The sequence below is a fragment of the Salmo salar genome, chromosome 10 (assembly GCF_965601325.2).
Source record: "Salmo salar chromosome 10, fSalSal1, whole genome shotgun sequence".
NCBI classification, from domain to species: Eukaryota; Metazoa; Chordata; class Actinopteri; order Salmoniformes; family Salmonidae; genus Salmo; species Salmo salar.
This window is the reverse complement of record NC_138300.1, coordinates 28,927,095-28,949,837: the sequence shown is the minus strand read 5'-3', so window position 1 is coordinate 28,949,837 and position 22,743 is coordinate 28,927,095. Positions and strand designations below refer to the sequence as shown.

Genomic DNA, 22,743 nt, shown 5'->3' with positions numbered 1-22,743 from the left:
GATTCCAGGCGTCGGGTGAGGGGCCTGCAGTACCTCGTGGATTGGGAGGGGTACGGTCCGGAGGAGAGATGCTGGGTGCCGGACGTCTTGGATCCTTCTCTGCTGAGTGAGTTTCACCGCCTCCATCCGGATCGCCCTGCACCTCGTCCTCCGGGTTGTCCTCGAGGCCGACGTCGGCGCGCTGCAGGAGCCGCGCGTTGGGGGGGTACTGTCACGACTTCCACCAAAGGTGGCTCCTCTCCCTATTCGGGCGGTGCTCGGCGGTTGTCGTCGCCGGCCTACTAGCTGCCACCGATCCCATTTTCCTTTAGCATTGTCTGGTTTGTCACACCTGTGTCTTGTTGTATCTGATTCGGTGGGTTTATATTTCCCCGCTGCAGGTTAGGCTGTGTGCGGGATTGTTACTAATTAGTACGGTAAGGGGTGCGTGCCTGCACCACGGGATTTTGTTTCGTTTTGTGCGGTATGTGTTTTACCGTGGACATTTGTGTTCGCTAGTATTCGAAGTTGAGATTTCTCCTCTGTGTGAACTGTGTTCCTATCCCTGTGGGTGGATGCTGCTTTTCGTGCGGTTACCTTTTGTGTTTGTGCTGTGCCTTTGGGATCGCCTGTATTAAAACATTTGATTCCCTGGAACCCATCTGCTCTCCTGCTCCTGATTCCACACACACACCCCTCTTGCAAGAGGCTTGTTACACAAGGTAACGTTTACAATGCTAATTACAATTGCTAATGAGGTTAATGAGTAAAAGTGTATTTGTGAAAGTATGCTTGAAACACATTATAAATACACTTTTTTTGTAAATAAAATACATTAATTCTATTTCAAATACCATTTTAGTATATTTCTAATTTATGAGAAATATACATAAAATGTACTTAAGGTGTAATCTATAGATTAGGTTCTAATTTATTTATCTCAATTGACTGATTTCCTTATATGAACTGTAACTCTGTAAAATCGTAGAAATTGTTGCATGTTGCGTTTATATTTTTTGTTCAGTATAATTCTCAGATTTGTTTAGGGTTGTCCTGGTTGTGACACCTGATTCTTGTTTTGTTAAGTGTTTATATTTCATGTTAAAAATACATGATAAAACATTTCAAACTATTTAAAAATAATAATGTAAAACATTTACACATTAGTACATTTTTCACTTAAAAAAATTCCACCCCAAAACTATATTTTGGAATTAGTTTCATTAGTCCATTGTTGATATAGTCCCAACATGGTTTGCATGTCAGCAATCACATTTTCAAGATATATAACTTTCAAAATACAGAAATACAGCTGGTATCATGCAAATGCATCAAACCGATGTGCCTCCTGGCACTGTGTTTTAACCCAAGTGTTGCTCATCATGCCTGACTGCATTGACACACGTTGGCTATATGTGGCTCTTCATCTCCTGCACCTCAGCTACAGTTGGGTGTACGACAGATTCTCCTCAGTTACTGAGGGAATGGTAGTCCATTGTCGATGTTGACATCATAAACCATATCATTAGCAACTTTGTGAGTACATACAGCAGTTGCTCTGTATCAACTTTGACGGAGAGCAGAGAGAAAGAGAAAGGATGGTTCTCTTTCTCAGAAGATTTTACTTTCCATATTGTAGAAGGGCAGAGAAGAGAAAATATCAATTTACCTCCGCCTGGTTGAAAGACTCTCCTCTGTCTCGTTCGTCACCAGGATGTGGCTGGAGCCTCCCTGGCTTGCCTCATGCATTACCTCAATCTGGGGACAGAAACACAGAGTGATGCAGTCATGGATACTGTAGGTGGAGGAAGGGTCACACACATATACCTTGGAGGCCCCTATTTCCTTTCAAATATCACACTCTTGGTCAAAGAGCGTTGTGTCATAACTGAAAGGTTGCTGGTTTGAATTCCAGAGCTAACTAGGTGAAACATCTGTCGATGTGTCCTTCAACAAGGCACTTAACCCTAATTGCTCCTGTAAGTCGCTCTTGATAAGAGTGTCTGCTAAATGACAAAAATGTAAATGCTGTTAGATAAGATGAGATGCTTATCATGCATGACTAGTATGGCACATTATTGATATTCATCAGACAGACATGTTGTCAGGGGAAAATGTGCATAATTGATTTAAACCAGGGCTCTAGGTTTTCTTATCTCCACATGTTTCAGCTGGGGAAAGGCAGGAAACAGAAGATAGTAAAACTGGACACCCCAATGACTTTCTCTCCCAGACTCCCATTGACCAAGAGTTCTGTTCTAATAAATGATAAAATAACTATATTGGCGGAACACTGTCATAAAAATGGACCAGTGGCTAGCCAACAAAAAAAAGATGGTTGTTGTTGTTGGAGATGAGTTTGAACCATTCAGGTTCAATTGTCTAGAGTTCATCAGATCTTACCTTCAGGCTCCCTTTGACTTTGCGACTTAAATTTTTCTTTTTGGCGAGCTCAGCCTCCGTGGGCTGCTTTGTGGCACTGGAGTTCTCTGAGGTCCTTCGACTGAGTGCTGGTAATGGTTACAGACCAGGGATGGGGAAAAAGAAGAAAGAGAAACATAAGTCCTGTTTCCATTCTCTGTGTGGAACAACAGCAGAAGGCCCTGGCCCAAAGCCATGTCCTCTTCCTGTCGTAGTACCGCAGTGAATACGATAAACTTCCTTTACAAGGCGAAGGCATCAGGATGTAAGGTTTTAAACATATGCTTTGTCTAAAACTAGAAAATGACTGCTTCCTGGCAAGTAAAGTATAGTATATAGACTACCTTTCAGTTTGAATAGCAATGAATAGGCTCTACATTGATGGTCTTGTGTTGAGGGCAGGTAAATTTTGTGGTTAGGTCAAAGTGGGGGAGACTTACCAGGGGCAGGGCCGGTGGTCCTGGGTGTTTTGGAGGGCGCGGGGCGATTGGGAGAGGACTCAGGCCGGGGTGCCACAGGCTGGATGGGCCGGGTCTGTTTGGCCGACAGCTTCTTCAGACTGACCTGTCTTTTCTCAAACATCTCCTGTACATCGTCCAACCTTTTTAGAGCCTTCTTTACATTGGCCTGAGGGAAAGCACAATACAAGTGGTAAAAAAATAGAACAATTGTTCATCAGTAGGCTGACAACTCCAGGAACTAGGATTCCATGAGTGAGTTAAGGGACCACTGTACATACCTTGACTTCAGCGTTGAGGACTAGCTCATACTGGTTGTGGATGGTCTTGAGGTCACTCAGTTGGTTCTCCTTAGCCGTCTCCAGGAACTTCTCAATGTCCTGCAGCGCTGCCTCAGCCCCATCCTGGGACTGGCACTTGTCCACTGCCTGAGAGGCCAGCAGGTACACCCCTGACTCACACCACTGGTTCACCTGCAACCACCAGAGAACACATGGATGAATAAACAATAACTACAGTATGTACTGTCGAGGCTCCACATCAGTAGTATATATCTATGCTCATTGGCATGGCACTATCTCTTTTGAACAACTATACATAGCATTTGCAGTAGCAGTGCGTGGGTAAAATCACTGGGGAAGCCAAGCCAGGGGGGAAAAAAACATTATTACAACCTATGTGTTGTGATAATTGTGTTTGCTCTATAACCTGTTAGTCACGGTGTCAAGGCATATTAACTAAGACAATAAGAAGACACAGTGGCAAAATAAATTCAACCACACTTTTCTTTCATCACAAAACCAGGGAGCAACATCTGCCCTGTGAAGTCCACAAAACATAATGCATGTAACAAACAGTTTCATTACCTACAGCATGGTCAAGCAAGTTAATGTTTCCAACATTTTCAGACTACTAAACAACTATTGATTTAAAACCACTGAGAGGTCCAACAAGTCGCAAATATTAACCAAGCGCTGCCTCCACCATTCCAGCACCATTTCAACATCATCTAATTACCTATGCTTAGTCTAATACAGTGATAACTAAAAGATACCAAAAATGATTTATTCCAATCAACATAAGCTAAATATGATGTGGGCTGTCCATGGTACTGATTTGTGTATGTGTGTGTGTGTGTGTGCGTGCAAGTAGAAAAAAACATGTTGACTCACCCTACCTGTAGAGAAATGCCAATACCATCCTCCTCTTTCATGTTGCCTAAACAGTCTATGACTGTCATATACGCTGTTACAGGCTTTGGTTTTTCCATTTTATATTTTGAGGTTGAATGTTAGCACGAGGGGCGCACCAATTGGTGTCACCTCATTAGTCAGTCTGTGTAACGCCTGTTCTGGTTGGTCATCTCGTTAGATGGAAGGTGTTTCACCTGGTTGGCCCAGGTGCTATTTCAGAGTGGCTAGCCAAGTGCTCCAGTTGTCTTGAGGGATATGGAGGGTCAACAACTTTAGTTATTATTATTTTGATTTCTAGAAAAACGTTCCTTTGTCTGATTTCCCTGACTTCGTTTTGCTCCACCTTTGTGGTTTGCTTCATGTCTTTAAGTTTGGTGTGGGTTTTTCTTTTGTTTGCCTCTTCATGGGAAAATTTTGTGGGCGCTCATGGTGGGTTCCAGTTGTTGCTAGTCAACTTTCAGTGGACACCCCCATGAGTGTCTTTCAGATCCCCTCCTAAAACCCCACCTGTTTCATTTTGGTTGTTGGTCAGTGACTCTTTGTTAGTTCCACCTTCTGTTTGAGCAACATTTTTTGTTTTCTTGCGGGAGAACGTCACAACGCTTTTAGTTTTTATTGTCCTAGGCTACCTGGCTAAAATGCTTGCTCTCTAGCCTAACTCCCTATTATGAGCAACGATGTTCCAGGCCAGCTAGGTAACATTAGCCTAACGTTACTACATCTAGATACATGTTGAACTTTAACCCTCTCATGCCAGGGGCACAATGTATGAATTTATGTATGGATCAGAATTTATGTTATAATCATTGGCCAGTACGGAGAATTAAGTAAAACCACATGTTAAAATCCCTATCTCCATCCATTGCTAATTTAGGAAAGAGACGATTTTAGCTAGCTAGCCACCGGAGGACACCGACACAAAAATGTTAAACAATTCCTGTTTTCTGTCAATGACGTTTGGCTTCTAATGTGATGTGATTGGTGTGAAGCCAAATCCAAACTGGCTTCCCTTGACACTTTCTTTTGGTGCGCCAGGACCATTCACAGCTGAGCTCACTCTGTTTAGCTCAACGCTGATTGGCTTTTTTTTAATCAAGGGAGGCCAAATGCTCATTGGCTTCCCTTGCATGCAATGTTATGTGCGGCAACAATATCATAATATTTTTGAACAGACAGCATCTGATACATGGGCTACACATAAAGAGACAGAGTGGTGCTATTTAGTTCACTTGGATGCTTTCTCCGGTGAGATACATTCACCCTCGTGCAAATTGAAGGACATTTACGAAACACAAACGTACATTATTTTGTTTCTTTTTTTATTGGTCATTTTTTGGGCTGCCATGAATACATGCCACTGAGTATTTGTAGTGGCATTTAAACAATATGTAAATCTTCATCCAGGCATGTTGTACTGTTTACAACAAGTTCTTGGTTTGGTATGTGGTTATCACTTACATGGAAGATTAAAGAATACCTCATGATAGGCAGTAGACCATACTATTTACAAAGAGGCTTTGCATCTATATTTTTTATAGCTGTTTATTTACCACAAATTGATGCTGGCACTAAGACCGCACTCAACAAGCTGTATAGAACCATAACCAAACAAGAAAATGCTCACCCGGAGTCAGCGCTCCTAGTGGCCGGTCACTTTAAAGCAGGAAAACTGAAATCCATTTTACCTCATTTCTACCAGCATGACACCTGTGCAACTGGAGGCGAAAAAACTCTAGATCACCTTTACTCCACACACAGAGATGCGTACAAAGCTCTCCCTCACGCTCCATTTGTCAAATTGGACAATTACTCTATCCTCCTGATTCCTGCTTACAAGCAAAACCTCAAACAGGAAGTACCAGTGACACACTCAATACGGAAGTGGTCCACTGAAGTGGATGCTAAAGATGGCGCCGACAGAGATGGTCGCCTCACTTCGCGTTCGCGTTCTCAGGAAACTATGCAGTATTTCGTTTTTTTATGTATTATTTCTTACATTGTTACCCCAGGAAATCTTAAGTGTTATTACATACAGCCGAGAAGAACTATTGGATATAAGAGCAACGTCAACTTACCAACACTACGACCAGGAATACGACTTTCCCGATGCGGATCCTCTGTTCGGACCACCACCCAGAACAATGGATCGGATCCCAGTAGGCGACCCAAAACAACGGCGCCGCAGAAGGAGCAGACAGAGCGGTCCTCTAGTCAGGTTCAGTAGACGGGCACATCGCTCACCGCTCCTGAGTATACTACTCGCCAATGTTCAGTCTCTTGACAACAAGGTAGACGGAATTCGAGCAAGGGTTGCCTTCCAGAGAGACATCAGAGATTGTAACATTCTCTGTTTCACGGAAACATGGCTCACTCGGGATATGTTATCAGAGTCGGTACAGCCACCCGGTTTCTTCACGCATCGCGCCGACAGAAACAAATATCGCTCTAGTAAGAAGAAGGGCGCGGGTGTATGCCTTATGATTAACGAGACGTGGTGTGATCATAACAACATACAGGAACTCAAGTCCTTTTGTTCACCTGACCTAGAATTCCTTACAATCAAATGCCGACCACATTATCTACCAAGAGAATTCTCTTTGATTATAATCACAGCCGTGTATATCCCCCCCAAAGCAGACACCTCGACGGCCCTGAAAGAACTTCATTGGACTCTACGTAAACTGGAAACCATATATCGTGAGGCTGCATTTATTGTAGCTGGGGATTTTAACAAAGCTAATCTGAAAACAAGGCTCCCTAAATTTTATCAGCATATCGAATGTGAGACTCGAGCTGGCAGCATTCTGGATCATTGCTACTCTAACTTCCACGACGCATACAAAGCCCTCCCCTGCCCTCCTTTCGGCAAATCTGACCACGACTCCATTTTGTTGCTCCCAGCCTATAGACAGAAACTAAAACAGGAAACGCCCGTGCTCAGGTCTGTTCAACGCTGGTCCAACCAATCGGATTCCACGCTTCAAGATTGCTTCGATTACGGGACTGGGATATATTCCAGATAGCCTCAGACAACAACATTGATTTATAGGCTGACTCGATGAGCGAGTTTTTGCAAGTGCATCGGAGATGTGGTACCCACGGTGACAGTTAAAACCTTCCCCCAACCAGAAACCGTGGATTGATGGCAGCATTCACGCAAAACTGAAAGCGTGAACCACTGCTAATAATCATGGCAAGGCGACCAAAAACATGACAAAATAAAAACACAGTGTAGCTATTCCCTCCTTAAGGAAATCAAACAAGCTAAGCATCAGTATAGAGACACAGTAGAGTCACAATTCAACGGCTCAGACACAAGACGTATGTGGCAGGGTCTACAGTCAATCACGGATTACAAAAAGAAAGCCAGCCCCGTCGCGGACACCGACGTCTCGCTCCCAGACAAATTAAAAAACGTCTTTGCTCGCTTTGAGGACAATACAGTGCCACTGACATGGCACGCTACCAACACCTGATTGCTCTCCTTCACTGCGGCAAACATGAGTAAAACATTTAAACGTGTTAACCCTCGCAAGGCTGCCGGCCCAGATGGCATCCTTAGCCACGTCCTCAGAGCATGCGCAGACCAGCTGGCTGGTGTGTTTACGGACATATTCAATCAATCCCTATCCCAGTCTGCTGTGCCCACAGGCTTCAAGAGGGCCACCATTGTTCCTGTTCCCATGAAGCTAAGGTAACTGAGCTAAATGACTATCACCCCGTAGCACTCACTTCTGTCATCATGAAGTGCTTTGAGAGACTAGTCAAGGATCATATCACCTCAACCTTACCTGTCACCCTAGACCCACTCCAATTTCCTTATCGCCCCAATAGGTCCACAGACGATGCAATCGCAAGCACACTGCACACTGCCCTAACCCATCTGGACAAGAGGAATACCTATGTATGAATGCTGTTCATCATTCAGCATTTAACACCATAGTACCCTCCAAACTCGTCATTAAGCTCGAGACCCTGGGTCTCGACCCCGCCCTGTGCAACTGGGTGCTGGACTTTCTGAAGGGCCGCCCCCAGGTGCTGAGGGTAGGAAACAACATCTCCACCCCACTGATCCTCAACACTGGGGCCCCACAAGGGTGCGTTCTCAGCCCTCTCCTGTATTCCCTGTTCACCCATGACTGCGTGGCCATGCACGCCTCCAACTCAATCATCAAGTTTGCAGACAACACTACAGTGGTAGGCATGATTACCAACAACGACGAGACAGCCTAAAGGGAGGAGGTGAGGGCCCTCGGAGTGTGGTGTCAGGAAAATAACCTCACACTCAACGTCAACAAAACAAAGGAGATGATCGTGGACTTCAGGAAACAGCAGAGGGAGCACCCCCCTATCCACATCGACTGGACAGTAGTGGAGAAGATGGAAAGTTTTAAGTTCCTCGGCATACACATCTTGGACAAACTGAAATGGTCCACCCACACAGATGCACAAAGCATCATCGGGGGCAAACTACCTGCCCTCCAGGACACCTATAGCACCCGATGTCACAGGAAGGCCAAAAAGATCACCAAGGACAACAACCACCCGAGCCACTGCCTGTTCACCCCGCTATCATCCAGAAGGCAAGGTCAGTACAGGTGCATCAAAGCTGGGACCGAGAGACTGAAAAACAGCTTCTATCTCAAGGCCATCAGACTGACATTGAGTGGCTGCTGCCAACATACTGACTCAAATCTCTAGCCACTTTAATAATACAAAATTGGATGTAATAAATGTAACACTAGTCACTTTAAACAATGCCACTTTATATTGTCACGACTCCTGCTCGGGTGGCACTCGGCGGTCGTCGTCACCGGCCTACTAGCTGCCACTGATTCCCTTTTTTCCCCCTTTCCGTTTATTGTTTGCACCTGTTTTTTGTGTTGGGCTTATTAGCTGGGCTATTTTACCCAGTAGGCCCGCCTGCTCTGAGTGCGGGATTATTGATCTGTGTGTTGCTTGTACACGTTCATTGTGTTTTTGGTGCTAGTGCATGTTGTGCGCCGACTATTTTCTGTCCCCTGTGTTTGGGGCACTTTGGTTTTTGTGTGCGCTCTGGATCGCTGTGGGGTGGCTTGTGTTCGCCGTTGTGTTCATTAAAAACACTACCCTGTATTCTCTGCTTCCTGCGCCTGACTCCTCACCCACTACACCCAAGCCTTACATATATAATGTTTACATAGCCAACATTACTCATCTCATATGTATATACTCTTGCCTATGCCGCACGGCCATCGCTCATCCATATATTTATATGTACATATTCTTATTCATCCATTTACACTTGTGTGTATAAGATAGTTGTTGTGAAATTATTAGATTACTTGTTAGATATTACTGCACGGTCAGAACTAGAAGCACAAGCATTTCGCTACACTTGCATTAACATCTGCTAACCATGTGTATGTGACCAATAAAATTTGATTTGATTTGATTTCATTACATTACAAGAGTGTGCAAAGCTGTCACCAAGGCAAAGGGTGGCTACTTTGAAGAATCTAAAATCTAAAATAGATTTTGATTTGTTTAACACTTTTTATGGTTACTACATGATTCCATATGTGTTATTTCATAGTTTTGATCTCTTTACTATTATTCTACAATGTAGACAATTGTAAAAAATAAAGAAAAACCCTTGAATGAGTGGGCGTGTCCGAACTTTTGAAGTGATTGTGTTAGCTGTGTTGTTAGCTAGCTCTTCTGAACAACAGTGTCCTGACGAGAGAGCACATTTTCTATGCCAGGTGAAATTGTCCACATTCTTTCATTGTTGTAGATGTATCCAAATAAATGTCACTAGAAAACAGCTTAAACAAATACAAATGCAGCTACTTCGTTGTTATTCTGGCTGTACAGTCGTGGCCAAAAGTTTTGAGAATGACACAAATATTAATTTTCACAAAGTCTGCTGCCTCAGTGTCTTTAGATATTTTAGTCAGATGTTACTATGGGATACTGAAGTATAATTACAAGCATTTCATAAGTGTCAAAGGCTTTTATTGACAATTACATGAAGTTGATGCAAAGAGTCAATATTTGCAGTGTTGACCCTTCTTTTTCAAGACCTCTGCAATCTGCCCTGGCATGCTGTCAATTAACTTCTGGGCCACATCCTGACTGATGGCAGCCCATTCTTGCATAATCAATGCTTGGAGTTTGTTAGAATTTGTGGGTTTTTGTTTGTCCACCCGCCTCTTGAGGATTGACCACAAGTTCTCAATGGTATTAAAGTCTGGGGAGTCTCCTGGCCATGGACCCAAAATATCGATGTTTTGTTCCCCGAGCCACTTTTGCCTTATGGCAAGGTGCTCCATCATGCTAGAAAAGGCATTGTTCATCGCCAAACTGTTCCTGGATGGTTGGGAGAAGTTGCTCTTGGAGGATGTGTTGGTATCATTCTTTATTCATGGCTGTGTTCTTACGCAAAATTGTGAGTGAGCCCACTCCCTTGGCTGAGAAGCAACCCCAAACATGAATGGTCTCAGGATGCTTTTCTGTTGGCATGACACAGGACTGATGGTAGCGCTCGCCTTGTCTTCTCCGGACAAGCTTTTTTCAGGATGCCCCAAACAATCGGAAAGGGGATTCATCAGAGAAAATTACTTTACCCCAGTCCTCAGCAATCCAATCCCTGTACCTTTTGCAGAATATCAGTCTGTTCCTGATGTTTTTCCTGGAGAGAAGTGGCTTCTTTGCTGCCCTTCTTGACACCAGGCCATCCTCCAAAAGTCTTTGCCTCACTGTGCATGCAGATGCACTCACACCTGCCTGCTGCCATTCCTGAGCAAGCTCTGTACTGGTGGTGCCCCGATCCCGCAGCGGAATCAACTTTAGGAGATGGTCCTGGCACTTGCTGGACTTTCTTGGGCACCCTGAAGCCTTCTTCACAACAATTGAACCGCTCTCCTTGAAGTTGTTGATGATCTGATAAATGGTTGATTTAGGTGCAATCTTACTGGCAGCAATATCCTTGCCTGTGAAGCCCTTTTTGTGCAAAGCAATGATGACGGCACGTGTTTCCTTGCAGGTAACCATTAATAACAGAGGAAGAACAATGATTCCAAGCACCACCCTCCTTTTGAAGCTTCCAGTCTGTTATTTGAACTCAATCAGCATGACAGAGTGATCTCCAGCCTTGTCCTGACATGATGTCAGCTGGTCCTTTTGTGGCAGGGCTGAAACGCAGTGGAAATGTTTTTGAGGGATTCAGTTCATTTGCACGGCAAAGAGGGACTTCGAAATTAATTGCAATTCATCTGATCACTCTTCATAACATTCTGGAGTATATGCAAATTGGCATCATACAAACTGAGGCAGCAGACTTTGTGAAAATGAATATTTGTGTCATTCTCAAAACTTTTGGCCACGACTGCACTGTTTGACGTGACCATAAGTAAGCCGTCGTAGGCTAGCTAGCAAGCAAGGGGTAAGAACGTTCCCAGCCAATATGGCAATGGAAAATTTAGAACAAATGACCATAGATACAGAACAACAATACTGAACGACTAGGTCGCGTCTCTGGCAACCGAACCGATAGAACGAACGACCAGCTGGTGCTCAATATGCGTAAACGTTCATCCGGAGACTATCTAGCCCTTCCCAGTAGCTTGGGCTCTGGAGGAGGTGAGTCGACCACCCTCGGTGATTCCCGTGGGCACTCGGGCGACATCAGATTCCCTCGGTAAGGGTAGCAACTCTAGATTTGTGTCAGGACTATATCTTGTGGAAGGATGAAATAGTATGAATACATTTTTATGAAAATATGGCAATCATTATTTTAATATGTTGTTAATCCGTTGTACAAAAGTTATAGTGCCCTCGAAGCTGGTGTTTAAAGGATATATTGGCACAGATATCACTTTTGTACAACTGGTTAACAACATATTAAAATAATGATTGACATATTTCCATCTTTATTTTGATGAATTTATTCATACTATTTCATCCTTCCACAACACCCATGGCAATATATCCTCCAAACACCAGCTTCTCGGGCATTATCAGCTAAGTGGAAATGTCTAGGAGCAACAATGACTCAGGTAGGCCATACAGCTCACAGAACGGGACTGCTGAGTGCTGAAGCGTGTAAAAATCATCTGTCCTCGGTTGCTACACTCACTACCGAGTTCCAAACTGCCTCTGGACGCAACGTCAGCACAATAACTGTTCGTCGGGAGCTTCATGAAATGGGTTTCCATGGCCGAGCAGCCACACACAAGCCTAAGATCACCCTGCGCAATGCCAAGCGTCAGCTGGAGTTGTGTAAAGCTCACCGCCATTGGACTCTGGAGCAGTTGAAACATGTTCTCTGGAGTGATGAATCGCGCTTCACCATCTGACAGTCCAACGAACTAATCTGGGTTTGGCGGATGCCAGGAGAACGCTACCTGCCCCAATGCATATTGGCAACTATAAAGTTTAGTGGATGAGGAACAACGGTCGGGGGCAGTTTTTCTTGGTTCGGGCTAGGCTCCAGTGAAGGGAAATCTTAACGCTACCGCATACAATGACATTCTAGACGATTCTGTGCTTCCAACTTTGTGGCAAGCGTTTGGGGAAGGTCCTTTCCTGTTTCAGCATGACAGTGCCCCCGTGCACAAAGCAAGGTCCATACAGAAATTATTTGTCGAGATCGGTGTGGAAGAACTTGACTGGCCTGCACAGCGCCCTGACCTCAAACCCATCAAACACCTTTGGGATGAATTGGAACGCCGACTGTGGGCCTAATCGCCCAACATCAGTGCCTCACCTCACTAATGTTCTTGTGGCTGAATGGAAGCAAGTACCCGCAGCAATGTTCCAACATCTAGTGGTAAACTTTCCCAGAATACTGGAGGCGGTTATGGCAGAAAAGGGGGGACCAGCTCCATATTAATGCCAATGATTTTGGAATGAGATGTTTGACAAGCAGGTGTCCACATACCTCAATTACCTCGTACCACTGCACATCGACTCGGTACTGGTACTCCATGTATATAGCCAAGTTAATGTTACTCATAGTGTATTTATTCCTCGTGTTGTTATTTGTCTATTTTTCTATTTAAAAAAATATCTCTGCATTGTTGGGCCCTTAAGTAAGCATTTCACTGTTAGTCTACACCTGTTGTTTACAAAGCATGTGCCAAATCAAATTTGATTTGATTTCAAACTGTGTGAAAGTTATTTGAATCTATTAGAGAAAGTGTAAAGGACGCAATTGATCATGCAAACAATTTCTCTAAGAGGCCAGTGTCTTTTCTGTCAGAAATATAGGGATGAGGAGCTTCCTCTGTAATGCACCTCACCTTGTCTATGCCTTTGTGTATTTGGTTTGATTTGGAGAGGATGTCGTATTTCTTCTTGGCCTCGTTGGTGAAGTCGTCACAGATGCGTCGGAGCTCCACACACTTGGGCCGTATGGAGTCCACAGCATAATGGTTGCTCTGGATCAGCTGGTCCCCATGTAGGGCATGGAGCTGGGCCTTCTCTAACGACTCCTGACATGCACACAACAGACAGACAGAGAGCCATTCATCTCACATGACCAACACACTGGGGCACATCCATGTGAGGCTCACATACAATGCAATCAAAGGCTGATGATCATATGCTAATGAAGCCATAGTGGAGACATTGTGCAATGTACTCAATCATTGGAATTGAAAGGTTTAGATGTTAAATCTCATTTGACGTATGTTATGTGACTGAGCTGACCTGAGCCTTCTCCTCTAAGGTATTGAGGTCGTTCAGTAACATCTCCACTCGGGTGACACAGTCCCCAATATCTGACAGGGAAGTCAGAGTGTCCATCAGACTGTCCAATGACACTTTCACCTGGGAGGGAGGAGAGGACACAGAGACTGCAGATCAGGCACGTATTCATGTCCAGTTTCTGCTAACTTATATGCTTGAGAGGGAGAGTTATACTGTAAGTGTAAACATAAACAAGCATGTATAACACTGAGAAAAGTGAAAAAAGTAAAGGGGAAGCAACTATTTTTAGACAAGCAAAGTGTTACATTGTAATGGCTTTTCACAAAGCGTCCAGCCCTGAAGGCTTACATCCCAAAAATATATGTGAGTCTGCCTGTGAATTAAGCCACCCTGTTAGCAACATCCTCAATTCCTCATTCAAGGAGGGAAAATTTCCTTCACAGTGGAAGGAGGACACAGTGCTGCCGATACCTACCCCCCCATCGACCAGTTGAGGCCTACTGTATATCACTAACTCCACAGCTCTCTAAAGTATCAGAGAGTTTTGCCGCTGCCTGGATTAAAGAGGACATGTCACCAAACCTTAGGCAATTTGGGAGCATGCCGAACAGATCATCCACCCAAGCCCTGGTCAGTATGCTTGACTGCCTATACAAAGAATCTGACATTCCATCTACAATATCCACCTTAATCTCCAAAGCCTTTGATAAAATTGACCACACCACAGCAATAGAGCGTCTGATACAACTGGGTATGAGACCAGCACAGCTACTATCCCAATAAGCAAAATTGCGTTGAAAAGACGTCTTTTAGACTTCTATTCCAGACATTGACGTCAGGTGCATTTTAAGTGCTGAAAGAAAGGTGACATTGAAAATATGTATTTTCCGGATGTTGAAAATACGTATTTTCCAGATGTCTAAAATGTATATTGAATATACATATCAAATACGTTGAAAATCTGTATTTTTCGGTCATTGATTCTATGGCCAAATTTCAACTACACATGTACATTCTCAATGAAGTAAGCATTATATCACAATAATATTTTTAAGGAGGAATCTGCAGTTGCTACATCCATTTGGGGATTTCGCGTGCCTTTTGGGGATTTCCCATGCCTTTTGGGGATTTCCCGTGCCTTCAGAAAGTATTCACACCCCTTGACTTTTTCAACATTTTGTTGTGTTAGAGCCTGAATAAAAAATAACAAAAATGTTGATTTTGTGTCACTGGCCTAAACACAATACCCCATATTGTCACTGTGTACTTATGTTTTTAGAAATGTTTACCAATTAAATACAAATTAAAAGCTGAAATATCTTGAGTCAATAAGTATTCAACCTATTTGTTATGGCAAGACTAAATAAGTTCAGAAGTAAAAATGTTCTTAACAAGTCACATAATAAGTTGAATGGACTCACTCTGTGCGCAATAGTAGTGTTTACCATGATTTTTTAATGACTACCTCATCTTTGTACCCCACACATAAAGATAATTGTAAGGTTGTTCAGTCAAGCAGTGAATTTCAAACACAGATTCAACCACAAAGACCAGGGTGGTTTCCCAATGCCTCGCAAAGAAGGGCACCTATTGGTAGATGTGGAAAAATAAAAAACCAGACTTTGATAATCCATTTGAGCATAGTGACGTTATTAAATACACTTTGGATTATGTATCAATACACCCGGTCACTCCAAAGATACAGGTGTCCTTCCTAACTCAGTTGCCAGAGAGGAAGGGAACCACTCAAGGATTTCATCATGAGGCCAATACTGACTTTAAAACAGTTACAGAGTTTAATGGCTGTAATTGGAGAAAACTGAGAATGGATCAACAACATTGTCCTGTAGTTACTCCCGAATACTAACCTAAATGACAGAGTGAAAAGAAGGAAGCATGTACAGAACACAAATATTCCAAAACTGTTTGCAATAAAGCACTAAAGTAAAACTGCAAAGAACGTGGCAAAGAAATTAACTTTATGTCCTGAGAACAAAGCATTATGTTTATGGAAAATCCAACACAACACATCATTGAGTATCACTCTTCATATTTTTAAGCAGGGTGGTGGCTGCATTATGTTATGGGTATGCTTGTCATGGGCAAGGACTAGGGAGTTTTTCAGGATAAAAAGAAAGGGAAAAGTGCTAAGCACAGGCAAAATCAGAGGAAAACCTGGTTCAGTCTGCTTTCCAACAGACACTGGGAGACAAATTCACCTTTCAGGAGGAAAATCACCAAAAAAATAGAAGGCCAAATATACAGTAGCTTACCAAGATGACATTGAATGTTCCTGAATGTACCAGTTACAATGTTGACTTAAATTGGCTTGAAAATCTATGACAAGACTTGTCTAGCAATGATCAACAACCAACTTGACAGAGTTTGAAGAAAGAAATTGCCAAATATTGTGCATTCCAGGTGTTCAAAGTTTTTAGAGATTTACTCAGAAAGACTCACAGCAGTAATCACAGCCAAAAGGTGCTTCCACAAAGTATTGACTCAGGGGTGTGAATACTTATGTAAATGAGATATTTCTCTATTTCATTTTCAATACATTTGCAAAAATGCCTAAAAACATGTTTTCACGTTGTCATTATGGGGTATTGTCACTAGTTGGGAACCACTGCAGTAGAGCACAGTAGATTACAGTATGGTATGGTACAGTACAGGACAGTCAAGTTTTATTCAGTATAGCACAGTACACTATAGTTTAATTCAGTAGAGTACAGTACAGTTTAATTCAGTAGAGTACATTAGAGTAAAGTAGAGTACAATACAGTACACTATACTTTTCTTTACTTTACTCTATTGTATTGTACTGAACTGTACTCTACTGTTCTGTAATATACTTTAATTTTCTATACTGTACTGTGTACTGTAATGTAATGTACTCTGCTGTGCTCTACTGTACTATACTGTGCTGTACTATGATGTCCAAACTTGTGAAACATACTGTAAGTGTCTATGTTTGGTTCAGATTTGGTCCGGTCCAGATCGACCAAATCTGAACCAATTATAGACGTCTATGTTTGGGCCAAATATAGACTGGTCCAAAAGACGTTGCCGTCAGTAAATGCTTAGTGGGGAGGTTCCAGGAAACTAATACGGCCCTGAACCCCTCGAAATGCAAGGTCCTGTTGATATCATTTGTGAGAAACCTGCCCCCTCCAAGTCCCCTTACAATCAGCGGGAAAGACCTGCAAGTCTGAGTCAGTCAATTCTTGTGCTTGTCCTTGTGCAAAAGAATCTACAGTGGGACGAACAAGTAACGTCCATTGTTAGAAAAGGAAACAAGAAGTTGTTTTACGAAGACTAAAAAGTTTCAATGTCCCACAGGCTGACCTGGTAGCCATACACAGGCTACATCCACCCCTGCCTAGAACACGCATGTAACGGCTGTCGTCGGGAATAGAGGACCAAAACGCAGCAGGAATGTGGATGCTCATCTTGTTATTTATTTAAAATAAAGAGAACACCAAAAGAACAAAGGAACACACAAACAGCAAAACAGTCTTGTCAGGCTCACACAGGCAAAACAAGAAACAATCTCCCACAAACACTTAAACAAACACATACCCATATATAGGACTCTCAATCAGGGGCAACTAGAAAACACCTGCCTCCAATTGAGAGTCCAACCCCAATCAACTAGACATAGAAATACAAAAGACTAGAGACCACAGAAATACAAACATAGAACATAACCCCAAAAACCCGGAAATAATAAATCAAACACCCTACTACATAAATCACCACCCCGAACCACATAAACAAAATACCCTCTGCCACGCCCTGACCAAACTACAATAACAAATAACCCTTATACTGGTCAGGACGTGACAACGCAGCACCAGCTTGGAATAGCTCCTTAACTTAAGCCCTCTCCGATCAACTGGAGCGCATCCAGAAGTGCACTTGCAGAATCATCCTCTCCACAGCATATTCTGGATACAAGGAGGACGCTCTGACTTTATTATCACTACCCTCACTTTGTGAGAGAAGAGAGAAACAGTGCCTGGGCTTTGCTGTGTGACGTAGGATGTGGAATGTGAACACACTTGAAGCTGGGATGTCCCTCCTACCATTTTATTCGTACTTCCGACTGTACATCAACTCCTGGCTGAACCCTATATCGCAATCATTACATCGTAGCACAGCAGGAGAGAGTGGTTTCATCACGGTAGCACATTCAAAGAGCGATTTATAGCCATTCATCTAAAACAATTCATAGATTTTGAACAAAAAAAACCTTTCTGTTCATCATAAACAGACGAGATTAATGAGGTGAAAGGCGAGTTCCTAAAGCCAAACTAGAGCTCTGTGAGATGTTCACAGTAATGGGGCAGACGTTTTGATCAAGAGAGACCTTTAGAAAATATGCACATTTTGTCTAACACTAAACATACAAATGTATTTTACAGTTATAAGAAAGGTTAAATCTTATAGTTAGTTGTTTTATAATTTGATTATGCTATATTTAGAAAGCATAAAAGTGAGTTCAAGCCTTATTAATACAGTTTTCTTGAATAGAAAATACATCATATAAAATATAATATAATCATATTTTTATTGTGTACTAGTCTTGTGTCCTCAAAAGTGAATCCACCTCAGCAATTTTTTTTTATATATATATTTGAGTATGCAGCATTACTAGTTATTGTTTATGGCCCTCTCATGATAAACAATTACATGGGGATTACGTAGATTACATTTTCAATTACATTTAGTTACATTTAATTAAATGTTTGTGTATGTAGTATAATATCCATGTATTTCAGTGACCTTGACTGCCATGCTCTCTCTGGAGGAACTCAAATAGCCAGGATGTGTTCTGTCCAGCTCTCTTTTTTTATATGATTAAGCAAAACCTGCTGACCACAGTAGTCAGCAAACAGGGACTCTGTCATAGAAATCTACATACCTCTCGGAAGTCATGTTCAAAATGGCGTAACTGCAGGCACTGCTCCAGTTTGAGGTGATGTTTGGACCAGAACTGTTGAAAAGCATTTTCTGTCTCATCCAGCTGGGCCAACAACCTGAAACCCATGCACTCATGAACTGTACGTATATGTTTGTACTGAACTGTACATAAAAAAATGTTTTATTAGAAACATATAGTATCTGAACTAGGTCCCAGTAACCAACCTTTCCACTGTAGTCTGGTTCTCCATCTCGTCTGGGTTTAGTTTGTGGTTCTCAGACTTCGTGGCCTGCTCTTTGATACAGCCCAGCAGAGTAGTCCCCTGTTGCATTGCTAATTTCAGTTCATCCTGTCAAATTTAAATAACAAATTAAATACCAGGCTATGCCAGGAGGAGACCCACCTGCCTATGGGGGGATCATGAGACGGGCTGCTCCTGATCAACAGTCTGGTTTTGGAATAGAATACTTGCTATGCTTGTTATCTAGGCCATTGATGCTAATGAGTGTGGTTAAACTACTAAGCAACAGGCCATGTTAGAAACCAGTCCACTGATCTCACTACTGTATGTGCATCTACTAATGCTATACTACCACTCATCAACATAGGGAATATTCAGATGCTAACTATGGGTACAAGTGAACCCTAATAGGTGCCAGGTTCAGAAGCCCCATGTTGATGCTGAAGCAGTGTCTCACCTTTAGTTTGTCATGCTTCTCAGTGTGAGTAGTTAGCAGGTCTTTGGTGTACTGCACGTCATTGGGCAGCTCCGTCTCGGCCAGATCTGTGCCAAACATCTGCAGCATTTGGGCTGTGGTCTTCACTGTCACAGCAAAGTTCTCAATGGCCTGAGAGCAAAACACAAACACACCTCAGATTATACTGTGCCATGACCCATACATTTTTAGGATTACATCTATAGTAAACCGACAACCCAGTAGAAGATAAATATGGTAGAAAATGATTATTATGTGGAAACTGGCAATATTTCAGTATTGACTTCTCTGTAAGATCCTGCAGTTACAAGAAATTCCCAGTGAGTAAAGACTGTTTAGACCAAAGGTCAAATGTCATGGTGACTCACTGTCCGGTGGTGAATCCACTGACTGTGACAGTACTCCAGGTTCCCACCAAGCTCACATGTTAGCTGGCCCTTATCTACGTAGCCATGTAAGTCAGACAGGGAGTTCAGCATCACAATCTGTAAAGACAGAAAAGATATTCACATACAATACTGTATGCTATAAAGTCACCTATGTATTTGGACAGTGAACTAAAAATGTTTCATTTGGCTCTATACTCCAGCATTTGGGATTTGAGATCAAATGTTTTATATGAGGCGACAGTTCAGAATGTCACCTTATATTTGAGGGTATTTTCATACATAAATATTAAACTTTTCAGAAATTAAAGCACTTTATGTATTGTCAGAATAACAGGCTAAGGCCTAGTTTTCTGTGACATTTTCGTGGCAGTGGAAATGCTGACAGGAAGGCCCCACTCACACACTCACACACTTATGAAGAAGTTTCACTTACACTCGCACAAAGGAGAATGAACATTGAGAGAAAAATTTACATTGACCCTAGAAAAGAAGAAAAAGAAGAAGAAATGAATTGGGACTGGAATTTATTAAAATAATAATTAAATGTTAAATATGGTTGGAAACATTGGCGAATGTTAAAGTGTGACTGAAGTAATATAGTAAAATGGTTAAGGATGATATATTTGTTTGTTTTAAGGTACAGTACATTTGGAGATAACATTTCGCTATCTATCATGTTGAAATAATAGGATGATGATGGGATGTTGAATGTTTAAGATGCAACTGGAGTAATAAGTTAGGTTAGGGTGAAATTAGAATTGAGGGAAATTGAATATTAAAGGTTGATAAAAAAAAAAGGAAAGGGAGATACCTAGTTAGTTGTACAACTGAATGCCTTCAACTGAAATGTGTCTTCCACATTTAACCCAACCTCTGAATCAGAGAGGTGTGGAGGGCTGCCTTAATCGACATCCACGTCTTCGGCGCCCAGGGAACAGTGGGTTAACTGCCTTGCTCAGGGGTAGAATGACAGATTTTTACCTTTCGGTTACTGGCCCAACGGTTTGAAGGGAATAAGAAGTGTTAATGTTTAAAACTAGAAGTGATGATGATGTTTAGCTAGAGGTATATTAAGGGTGCTAGCTTGACCTAGAATAGTAAAGTAAAAGTAACGTTCTACAAGGAATCCTTAAGGTTACCTTATTGATAGACGTTTTAAGTAGCTGTTAGAGTTTTGAAACACCAATTGAGGGACTGATCATCCTGAGGGGGGCAACAAAAGACTGTTTATAGTTGTAGAAGGTACGACATCATTTTTCTTGTTATTAAATGATATGCTTCTCATAAAAGTGTAATATACAAAAAATATTGCATTGGCAGCCTAATAGGGGTTTAGATAAGGGCGCTGGAGGTATCTAATCCATAGTTCATTTTTGCTTCTCATAATTGCTTGTGTGATTATTGATTTGTGATGTTGATTGATTGAGCTGGGACTTATAATGCCTGTTTCTGGAATTTTGAATAAACTTGCTTTATTGTTCTGAAACCCCTGTGTCATGAAAGAGTCATACAAGTGCCTGTCGTTTTACTCTAGGTTTCTGAAATTGACTTGATTCATTTAGGATTTTTAGCATCTGGTTAATTAGTCTATTGGGAACCTTAGTTGCTGGAATAAAATAAAAAACCTGAGACCGAACTATAGGTACTGAGTACAATGGTTGGAGTGGTAAGAGAGGTGTTTCTGGGCTAAGCCTACCCAGGAAATAGGGGCCACTCATAGTGGGCTACGGTGGAAGGTCTGGCCTGGGTGATTCTGAGAAGGCGCCAGGTGGAACGAGAGTGAGGCAGCATAAGCACTAGGCTCTGAGGTTAGCCCACTTTACTGTAAGGCCCTTACTGTTGAGTTTGAGGAACAGGCCCTAGCCGTAAACTGGCTCAGTGATAAGGCAGAGCAGCATCTAACAGATCTGAGAGATTAATGACAAGGAATAACTGACTGCTATTGGGTAGGCAGGTTGGAGTTGAGTTGTTAATCTTGCAGAGGTGGTATTTTAGCTTTGACAGTATCTAGTACCCCCATTTGAAGGTGTCATAAGTATTTGGAGAAATGCACATATATGCGTACTAAAGTAGTCAAAAGTTTTGTATTTGGTCCTATATTCCGAGCATGCAATGACTACATCAAGATTGTGACTACAAAATGCATTTGTAGTTTGTTTTGGTTGTGTTTCAGATTATGTTGTGCTAAATAGAAATGAATGGTAAATAATGTATTGTGTCATTTTGGAGTCACTTTTAATGTAAATAAGAAAATAATATGTTTCTGAACACTTCTAAATTAACGTGGATGCAACCACACTATGCCATTTCAACATAGAAATGTGAGTAATTTTTGGTTGAGATGTTGATCAATAAGATTTCAACCTTTATTCACCCACTTAAAAAGACAGACAGAAGTTTTTTGAATTTCCAATATGTTGTCACTATGCGTTCAACTATCTAAAAGCACAATAAAGTTCAAATGGGAATACAATGTCAGATATTTTGTGTTTATAATGTGTTATCACTGTGTTTCATCTAATAGCACAACCAAATTACTTGGATTCAGATTACATTAAAAGTACACAGTGCAAGTGATCAGTGCTGTTCGAGATTCTGCACAGATGTTTATATTGTGAATTTAAAGAGTCTTGCTTCCTTCGGTCTCAACGTAGACTTTGATCTGAAGCCATTCTTGTGATTATGTGATTTTGCTATTGTAAATGTTTGTAGGCCTATGTAGCCAAATTGTATCTATGATCGTATACTATCCATTCATGTTTTTGGTGTGTTCTTTTTATATCTGAGAATTAACCAATGATATCAGGCCACGATTACAGAGACCTGTGTGTGTCCTTTGACACTATATACAGTTGAAGTTGGAAGTTTACATACACTTAGGTTGGAGTCATCAAAACTCGTTTTTTCAACAACTACACAAATTTCTTGTCCTAACCAACTTGCCAAAACTATAGTTTGTTAACATCTACT

The 22,743-nt window shown here is 42.0% G+C and overlaps 1 protein-coding gene across 8 annotated transcripts in view; it reads right to left on the bottom strand.

Annotated features, from left to right (window-relative positions):
• Positions 1-22,743, bottom strand: part of mcf2l2 (MCF.2 cell line derived transforming sequence-like 2) — a 135,817-nt gene that overhangs the window by 68,806 nt on the left and 44,268 nt on the right. For all 8 annotated transcript variants that reach the window (XM_082956871.1, XM_082956876.1, XM_082956875.1 and 5 more), the window contains exons 6-15: positions 19,753-19,869; positions 19,367-19,516; positions 18,893-19,017; positions 18,669-18,783; positions 13,745-13,864; positions 13,336-13,527; positions 3,140-3,331; positions 2,841-3,027; positions 2,383-2,489; positions 1,649-1,737 (exon numbers count right to left, since the gene is read on the bottom strand). In XM_082956871.1, the coding sequence (XP_082812997.1) occupies positions 1,649-1,737; positions 2,383-2,489; positions 2,841-3,027; positions 3,140-3,331; positions 13,336-13,527; positions 13,745-13,864; positions 18,669-18,783; positions 18,893-19,017; positions 19,367-19,516; positions 19,753-19,869 (1,394 nt within the window). The remainder of the gene's footprint in view (positions 1-1,648; positions 1,738-2,382; positions 2,490-2,840; positions 3,028-3,139; positions 3,332-13,335; positions 13,528-13,744; positions 13,865-18,668; positions 18,784-18,892; positions 19,018-19,366; positions 19,517-19,752; positions 19,870-22,743) is intronic.